At 40.8% G+C, this 10152-nt stretch overlaps 1 protein-coding gene across 1 annotated transcript; it reads left to right on the top strand.

Annotated features, from left to right (window-relative positions):
- Positions 1–703: 703 nt before the first annotated feature.
- On the top strand, positions 704–10088 carry ppp4r3b (protein phosphatase 4, regulatory subunit 3B). Its single transcript, XM_084561942.1, has 16 exons — positions 704–1143; positions 1728–1783; positions 2209–2307; positions 2444–3067; positions 3747–3824; positions 4122–4238; positions 4423–4536; positions 5424–5555; positions 5879–5975; positions 6055–6096; positions 6306–6464; positions 6699–6868; positions 6959–7098; positions 7194–7339; positions 7425–7564; positions 7896–10088. Exons 1-16 carry the CDS (start codon positions 1002–1004, stop codon positions 7998–8000), a joined length of 2361 nt encoding a protein of 786 aa, XP_084418068.1. The 5' UTR covers positions 704–1001; the 3' UTR covers positions 8001–10088.
- The last annotated feature ends 64 nt before the right edge of the window (positions 10089–10152 follow it).

The raw sequence follows: 10152 nt of genomic DNA on the forward strand, positions 1-10152 counted from the left end.
GCAGAATGAAGCCGGTTGCTGGAACAGTGTTGCCATACTAGATAAGAGACTTGATGGTAGGTATCCATAGTTAGCGCTATAAATGATTTATCAACACTAGCTTGCACAGACACATTAAAGACCCAGATTTGAAAATGATTCTTTCTTTCAATTCCTAGTTCAGCTCACATCCACCTGAGATACCTCCATCATGTTTGCTATTCATCCACAGTAAAAACTGTATGAACCAGTTTTGACAGCTGATATTATGTTTTCTTAATTGCACAAAATGTATTTCAAGAGTGACATTTATATTTCATTCATTTTATCCCACAGATGTAACATTACATTACCAATTATATTGAATTTATTATACTCTTTTAATTGCATCCCATATTTATAGTGTAGATGATGTTATGTCTAACACACATTAAAATGTAAAAAAAAAAAAAAAAGGTATACAGTAATAAAGTTCATTTACAACTTCCAATATAACACCCGTGTTTGCTGGTTTATTTTAATTCAAAATTATGTTTTCAATGTCAATTTCTGTTTTCAGAAGGTATCAACATTTATTGTTACCCAATACTGCTGCTATTACTTTTTTTACCCATAGATGGCGTGTTAACCTCCTGGCGCTGCCATTGGACAATGCCGCCTGGAGGAGGAGACCCCGCGGCAGTTAGCGCTTGATTGACGTCGAAGAAGAAAAAGAACACAAGATCGGATTACAAGATGGCGGTCTGTGGACGTTAGCAAGGAGGCCGTTGGAGTTGTTGTGCTCTCTCTGAATTTTACTGTTTGATATTAGGCCTCCTGTTGAGTTTATCCACGCCGTAAACGTAATATGTTTTTGAAGTAGCTACCGATATACTTTACCGCTATCGTGAACTTCCCTCAGACGTGCATGTTTTATAACATGCAGGTGGAAACAAAGTTAACAGGTCGAGGAAAACACTAGACGGGGTGAGGTGATAGCTAGTTAGCAGCCAGCTAGCCTGCTAGCTCCGACTCGGTTAACCATGTCGGACACTCGGCGGCGAGTGAAAGTATATACGCTGAATGATGAACGACAATGGGACGATCGGGGCACTGGGCACGTTTCGTCTACGTTTGTTGAACGACTGAGGGGGATATCGTTATTAGTTCGGGCCGAGTCGGACGGTAAGTTACCCCGTTAGCATATCCGCGGTTGCGTTACGTTGGCTAATATTAGCATGCTAACTCCTGGTTGTTAGGACAGGACACTTCAGTTGGCTACTGTCCATACTATTTTTACTTGCTTACTCTATTGGACTCGTTTTTATAAATTTACATCAGCCTTTTGTGTGTGGGATTTTAACAATTCGCATTGGGGTCCTCCCTCGGTAAAAAACAATTTCTTGATTAGCTGGTGGTAGCATGCTCGTTACTTTAACAAACGACGTGATCTCAATAGCATGGTGGCCCCTCAAAGTGAAGTCAGAAGTGAACAAACTTATTTCTCGTTAAACGAAATCCTTTACCTGTTCACATACATGAGACAAAGTAAATAATACTGGAATAATACGTCTGATATAGATATGGTAATAAATGAGTCTTTCTGTTAAAATTAGTTTTACTTTGTATTTTTGCTACATTATTTCAGTCAGGTCTAAGCCATGTCCCCTCACATCCAGGTGGATGAATTGACTTTATCCGTAAAGGATTGGTAAGAATTTGTTCACCTTTCTCTCTAGCTCTAGGTTAACATTATCTCTGCGTTTCAGGATCACTATTGTTGGAATCGAAGATAAGCCCGAATACTGCATATCAGAAACAACAGGCAAGTATTGATCATCAGAGTCTGGATTAGTCACAAAAAAACCCACTAACATACTTCACGGTCGTATCCAAACTGATCAACGTTTTGAAGAATTAAGTCTTAAATGTCCAGCATTTTAACACTTGTTGCTGGTGACTTGAGGTGCAATAATGCCGTGCAGACAATGGAAACTGAGTATTTGTCAGATTGCCCTGGAAACAAGAAAATATTCCATCGTGAATTAAAATGATTTCGGGCAAGGAATTAGAATTTCAGTTTTATACATTTACAGGCATTCGGGGGCTTCTGTGTTTATTTATTATGTGAGCTCTAACTCTTTTGAAGCATGTCTTGATTATGTAACCCTTGTGTGTGAATAGTCGCATGTGTCCTGCAAGTGAGATAAGGATTTCTTTGTGGCTAATGTTTGGTTGTTTTCCTTCCAGGACACACTGATTGTCTGGTCAGAAGCCGATAACTATGACCTTGCCCTAAGTTTCCAGGAAAAGGCCGGCTGTGATGAGATCTGGGAGAAGATTTGTCAGGTAATGTCAAACCAACAACCCGTACTGACACTTTTGCTGCTGCTAAAATATTATTGACCCTGCTACGAGGGGGAAGAGTCAGTGCACTGGTATTTCCAGTTTAATTCTTAATTTAATTTTTCCTTATATTGGGCAGGTTCAAGGCAAGGACCCTGCTCTGGACATCACCCAGGACCCCATTGATGAGTCTGAGGAGGAACGATTCGAGGAGATTCCAGAGACAAGTCACCTGGTAGAGCTGCCTCCTTGCGAGCTAAGCCGACTGGAGGAAATTGCTGACCTGGTTACCTCTGTTTTGTCCTCACCCATCCGAAGGGAAAAACTTGCTCTGGCCCTGATGAGTGAGGGCTACATCAAGAAACTCCTGGGTCTCTTCAGAGTATGTGAGGACCTGGACAACCGGGAAGGCCTACATCACCTCTATGAGATTGTCCGGGGTGTCTTGTTCCTAAATAAAGCAGCTCTCTTTGAGGTGATGTTCTCTGACGACTGTATCATGGATGTGGTAGGTTGCCTCGAGTATGATCCAGCACTGGTTCAGCCTAAACGACACAGAGAGTTCTTGACCAAGACAGCAAAGTTTAAGGAGGTGATCCCTATCACAGACTCTGAGCTGAGGCAGAAAATCCATCAAACCTACCGGGTTCAGTACATCCAGGACATCATCCTGCCCACACCATCACTCTTTGAAGATAACTTCCTTTCCACACTCAACTCCTTCATCTTCTTCAATAAGGTGGAGATTGTCAGTATGTTACAGGTAAGGATCCAAAATTTATAAGGCTCAATCATAAAAAATAGTTTTTTTCGGGACCAAATTTCATGCTGTTTTTAATCTTATAGCATTTTCTTAAACCTGCAATGGAGTTTGACTTGTGTTACATTTTCCAGTGTAGTGTGACGGACTCTGAAAGCCGATAAATTTTCCCCTTTAAATGTATTGATTTCTAATGGGGACTGTGAGATGATGTCAAAACATGTGAAAATCTCAAATGGAAGATTTTAACAGATTGAGGGATTGTATTGATCTGCTTGACAGCTTGTGGTTATATTTGTATATTTGTCCACAAGTGCAAGATATGTCTGTATTAAGTTTTGTAATGTGATGAGTGACCAGTTAAAAATAAAATCAGAAAACTCCTTACAAAGGTCATCTAAGTCTATTTTAGTGTGGAGCCTATGTGAAACATGCATTATTATATCAATAAGTTGTATCACACATTTATTTTCATGATGAAAATGGTACTTACTGTGTGTGGTAACAATTAATCGTATTTGTCTGTATCATAGGTTTCTCTGTGTTGTTGGAAGTTGTTTTTTTCATATAAATCTTGTTGAACTTATCCAAAACTTGGATACAGACTTCACAAGAATGGGTAGCGTATCATTCTTTTCTTTTTATTGTTTTAATTTCTCATCCGTGTTTCGACTTTGCACAGGAGGATGAAAAGTTCCTAACAGAGGTCTTTGCACAGCTCACAGATGAAGCCACAGAAGACAGTAAAAGAAGAGAGCTTGTAAGTTCCTAACCCAAGTGTTTTTCTGACATGATAGTAATACTACAGTTTAGTCGACCTTCATTGCTGTAATGATTGATGATGTACGATTTACGCAATGCCACCTCTTCCACGCAGTTAAAATTTTCAGATTTTTTATAATGATTTTGTTGTAAATATCTCCTTCGCCCTTTGGCATGTGTTACTTGTGTCTTTACGGACCTGTAATTCCTTTTAAAGGTTGTTACGTTGTCATTTATGAAACCTAGAACTGACAAAACAATTGTTTATCAAGTCTCTTTTCTCTCTGCTCCTCAGGTGAACTTTGTCAAGGAATTTTGTGCTTTCTCACAAACGCTGCAGCCACAAAACAGGGACGCCTTCTTCAAAACCCTGGCAAATCTAGGAATTTTACCTGCTCTTGAAATAGTCATGGTATGTTCTGGGTATTGCATGAATGTGAATATCTTAAGTCAGTGTTGATGAGCCAGGTCATTGATCCCCTTTACATCCTTTTTTTTTTAAACTTATGAATGCTCAGTTGGGAAAATGTTTGCGTGTAGAAGTCTCTCTCTGTCTTTGTCATCAACTCATATTGTTTTGTTTGTCTTCTTTTCAGGGGATGGATGATCTTCAGGTGAGGGCAGCAGCTACTGACATCTTCTCTTACCTGGTGGAATTCAGCCCCTCCATGGTCAGGGAGTTTGTCATGCAGGAACCACAGACAGACGGCGTAAGTATCTAAATATCACCACAAACAAGTGTGGTTGTGCTCTTTGAAGCCAGTAAACTCCTGCACATCATAAAAATAAGAATTGTATTGTGCACAGTATTGCTGTGACAGAAGCATATTTGAACTTTATATCTAAATTATGTACTGTCCTTAAGTTAGTTCATCCTTTTATGTGTAAAAAAAAAAAAAAAACAGTCATGATGTTTCTCTCATTTTAGTGCATCAGTTCTCAGTTCTTCAGCCTTTAGAGGGCCCAAGCACTATAAATTAAATTGACTCTACATCCATATCGTTTGAGGATTTTGTTTGCGATGCAAAATAAGTTGCCTTTTGTGCATATTCCTGTAATTCACGTTTTTTTTTTTTAAAATGTATTTGCTTGGTGTGACACCACTGTCTAACAAGTTGGACCCATGACAACTGATTGCTGGTCCATATCAAGTTCAGGACCTAAAGAGTTTCGCAAAGGCACAATATTTTCTGTTGAACTTAAAATGTCATAAGTAAGTATAATAAGTGTCATCACTTTGCTAAACTTATTTGAAAGGCTAGTTTGAGCTACTGGTTCTTGTTTAGGTAATTCTACACAAAAAAGGAAGGGTTTACAAACCATTTACTTTGGAATCATTTTTTATTCTGGTAGGATTAGTTTACAACAACTTTATTTGTTCCCAGGAGGCAATTTAAGGCACGTGTGAGCAGCATGACGTGCAAGAACAAGACACTTGTAAGGGACAGAAAAAATAGAACAATGCACAATATATACAAGAAACTATCCCATAAATGTTTGAAACTTTCAAACCGTCCATGGAGGATGTAAACATGAATGTAAGAGTAAAGTGAATGAGTAATGTTGATCTTCTCCGCTTTTTCTGTATGTGTTCCAGGATGTTCTGCTGATAAATGTCGTGATCAAGCAGATGATTTGTGACTCTGACCCAGAGTTGGGAGGGGCGGTTCAGCTGATGGGCCTGCTGAGGACTCTAATTGACCCTGAGAACATGCTGGCTTCAACCAATGTAAGCAAAACCAACTAGGTTTGTTTATGGCTGAAAGACAAAAATGCATATTGTCTTCATCGTTGATCACCGCCACAGAGTCAGATCTCTGTTGTCCACATCTTGGCTCTTTCCCTCCTCCACTATCTTTACATGTAGGGTATATTAGTGCCAGGCTGGAATGTGTTTTGCAGTAAATGCCTGTGCTTATTGCCAGATCACTTTGTCTTAAGAGCAGAACTAGTGTTTGTAGGTTCTGAAAATGAGTAAGGAGAGCGAAAGCAAAACAACATTAAAATGGCAACAACACTTCTAAAGGTTTCTTGTTGTGTGTTTACTTTTAGAAAACGGAGAAGACAGAATTTCTGAGTTTCTTCTACAAGTACTGCATGCATGTGCTCACTGCTCCTCTGCTGGCAAATACTGCACATGACAAGAAAGGTAAGCTGGAGAAGTTGAACCGAAGTATTTCAGACGGTAAGATAAAACATTTACTGATGATTCTCTTGTGGCGTTTTAGAGCTGCAAGAGGGATCAACGAAGATCAACCCAGTCTGTCCAGGTGGGTGTCGGGCATCTCATCAAACATTAACAGTCAAGTCATTTGTGTGTCAGTTTGTTGTGATTTATTACATTGCATTTCACTTGAGTTGTACAAATTAGTTTCAATGGTAAGATTGTAAGGTGTAGTCTGCAGTTTCGGTGTGAATTTTGTAAGTGTTTCATTGCATATTTGTAACGTCCTGACATGAACTGGCTTTGTTTGTGTAGACAACTTCCAGACAGCTCAACTGCTGGCGCTGATCCTGGAACTTCTGACCTTTTGTGTGGAGCACCACACCTATCACATCAAGACATACATCATGAACAAAGACCTGCTCAGGAGAGTGTTGGTGCTCATGAACTCAAAACACACTTTCCTTGCCCTTTGTAAGTCACCAAATTCAAGCACACCTTTCTGCAGTTTTGTTTTTCTTTCTGAGAATCATCTGTAACGGCTTAGTAGTGATTAAACCGTAACCAAGTATGCACGACTAAAAAAACTATACCTGAGCCATGGATCTGCTATGTGTCAGAGCTAACACCAACCACATCTTTATTTTTACACACTTATACATAAGTGAACTATTATTTCAATAAAGTTGTGCTCTGTTTTTGTCCAAGGTGCCCTGCGTTTTATGCGCAGGATCATTGGTCTGAAAGATGAATACTACAACCGTTACATCATCAAAGGGAACCTGTTTGAGCCTGTCATTAATGCCCTGCTGGACAATGGCACCAGATACAACCTCCTCAACTCAGCCATCATAGAGCTCTTTGAGTTCATTAAAGTGGTGCGTGAACACAATTTCTGCCTTAATGAAAAGTGTTTTGGTTTGCATTGTGTTGGCACAAGATGTTCATTTCCCACTTTCCGTTTCTAGGAGGACATCAAATCTCTCATAGCTCACATTGTGGATAACTTCTACAAAGCGCTAGAATCCATTGAGTACGTCCAGACTTTCAAGGGCCTGAAAGGCAGGTATGAGCAGGAAAAAGACAGACAGAGTCAGAGACTCAACAGGTCAGTAGCCTGAGTGGATACAAATGTCAAGACACATATTTTCATCTGATTTTCTATGGGTAACTGTACTTAATGAAGCACTTTCATCCCTGTAGATATCGCAGAGATGCACGGTCATTGGACGAAGACGAAGATTTGTGGTTCAACGACGACGACGACGACGACGACGGAGAGGCAGTGGAGAAGAGGATGGAGGATGACTTCTCTGATAGCTACGGCAAGTACATGGAAGCCAAAAAAGGTAAGCAGCCCCAGTATAATTGTGTGCCTTTTCATGCAAACTTTTTTTCCTTGAGATTCTAACATAACGGTCTCTGTCACTGCAGGAGCTGCCAACGGAGCTAATGGTGCCAACAACAATGGGAAAGCTGCTGTGATCCCACCTGCCTCACCAACCGCCACTCCCAACAACAGTTCAGCTTCCTCCGTCAAAACAGTTGCTCTTCCTGCCACACCAATAGTGAAGGTATTATGTCTTTACAGATAGTACTGACAGATTGAGATCTGAGTCTAGGAACGCTTTAACATCATTATCACTGTCAACATGTATGGGACAGACATTTTGAATGTTCACGCCATGTCTTCTGTGTTATCTCACAGCTCTGCAGACAGAAGTTACATAACCCACCAATTCATTGTTGATGTTATTAATCATATTAATGCTCAGTATGAGATGATGTCTGAGGCTGGGTTCAGAATTTCCTCCTTCCTCAGCACTGAGGAATTGTTTTAAGTGTTTAACTTGCTTGTGTTTGGCATTTTTATCAATGATTGTTTTCTCTTCCTGTTGCTTTCAGCCTGCTCTGGTTGGTTTGGTGGACTACCCTGATGATGAGGATGAGGAGGAAGAAGATGAGGAGGAAGAACAGTCTCCAAGGAAGCGACCCCGTTTGAGTTCTTAAGGCTAACTGTCCTCCCTTCAGTCGTGGTGGATGGACACTGAGTCCCTCCTATCAACCCTCCTCTGGTCGTCTCATTGGTCCCTGGCCTGACTGTGCCACCTGTCGGTCTCTCTGAGGAGACAGGCAAAGATGAGCTCCACCATCACTCAGTCACTTCTCCTGTCTGCTCCTCTTCCCTCCCTCCCTCTTTAGAAGGAGATGAAAAGTTTCCCTTTTGGAAAGAAAGACAAATCAGTCTGTTCTCTCAGCCTGTTGATTTTCCCTCTTCCTTTTGCCTCCAAATCTCCTTTCTTCCTGCCAAGGAGACCCTTGGCAAACTCATCCCTGCTCTTCTTGGTCTCACTTCTTTCCGAACTAGTTTCCACCATCCTACGTACCAATCAGAGGATGAAAATCAGAGTCCTGAGGTGTTTCCCAACTTTTTCTCTGTTGCTGCTGCTCCAACAGTAGTAACTCTCCCTACCATTCTCCCGTTCATCCTTTCTTGAACCTGAACCAATGTGCTCCAGAGACTGGGAAAGCCAGAACACAACCAGCCAGTATACGAACTGCTCAGCAGGCCAGTCAGGCTAGCAGGACTAGCCACGATAGTTATAGAAAGCTTGACTGGCTGAAGCCGCGTGTGCCGCCCTGCCACAGAACTTTTGCTGGGGGATAGAGGGATCTAGGAGACGTAGAAAAATCATTCAAAAATTCTGAGAGACAAGGGAGCTGACAAATCAGCCAGGATGGAAACTCAGCAGTAACGATGCTTAGATCCAGAGAAGCAGGACTCAAACTTTCAAAAGCCATGGCGTCAATTTGGTCAAGGCACACGCAAAACACAACACACACACAGCGTATTACGCACAGGACTGCATCAGCCAGAAATCCTGTATTTCACGAAATGTTAAAGTACTGTACAGATGTTTTTTTTCTTTTTAATCATTTGCCCCGATGTGATTTTTGAAAGGGGAGAGAGATACCTACTTGCTTGTGTATTTTTTTTGTTGTTACACAAAAAAAGTGGGGGTCACTGTTCACCCTTTCAGTCCAGTTCATTTGATTTAATGTAAAATGCAGAGAAGTCGCAAATGCTGGTTTTAAAAATAACATATTAAAACTGCAGTAAAGTCATTTTTGCAGCCAACATTTTGAGGATGTCTGGAGTTTTGTATTTTAGTCTGTTTTAAGAATTTAGCAGCCTCGTTGCAATGCACCGGACTCGTCATAAGCCCAGCATCAGTTTTAACTGGGTGGTAGACCTGAACTGTTGGTGTGCTTGGAGCACGTTTGTTTCAAGAGGTGCAGGTATTGACACGCCCCTCCCAGACAGATCTCGGGTTCAGAGTTTAATTTGCATCAGCAACACCAACATACCCACCTTGTCTGTCACACTGCTAGCTGGTGTAGTGTCTAATTTATTTCTGAGTGAGTCGAGGTGCTCGGAGGCTTTTGTCCCAGTTTGAAGGTCCAGGATGTTCAGCTCCAGTTGAGATCAGTTTAGTCTCACAGTGTGTGGCTTATTTCAAGTTTTCTTTGGCCAATAAAAACTCTGCAGATCAATTTTAAGTGGAAGGAAAACATTTTTTTTTTTTTTCATTTTTTTTTTTTTACTGTTTTTAATCGAATGAATGGATATTTTATTAGTTATGATGAAGATGATTGAACCCTGCAGTGTTGTTCAAGAGGAGTATTTCTGACACAACACAGGTTTGACGATGTCAGAAGGCAGCAGGACATTTCAGGTTGGAATATAGCTTCTCTCCTGATCTCACAACAAGCACACTGAGAGGCAGATGAAGGGAATCGAGGCTGACTGAGAAAATGCTAGATCACACCATTATCTTCAACTGTCTGAGTTACACCACGAGCAGCAGGGTAGGAGCACAAGGAAAATGATTGCCAATGTGCTTTTCAGGAATTCAACAGCACCTGAGCAGTGAAATCGTCTTTCCTCCTGTCTGTTAGCGTCACCCAACAATATGACTGTTTCTGCTCTCCCTTGATGAATTTGTACCAAGTGCATTTACTACCACTATCCATTCTTAACATTTGTATGAATTTATTTGACAAGTTTTCAAATTAAATGTGACCCTGACATTGAACTTGTGAATCCAGCTTTGTTTGAACTAGAAATAAGTATTTGTGATATTTTCTTTCAAGATGCTGG

Source organism: Chelon labrosus, assembly GCF_963514085.1.
Source record: "Chelon labrosus genome assembly, chromosome: 15".
Classification (NCBI taxonomy): Eukaryota; Metazoa; Chordata; class Actinopteri; order Mugiliformes; family Mugilidae; genus Chelon; species Chelon labrosus.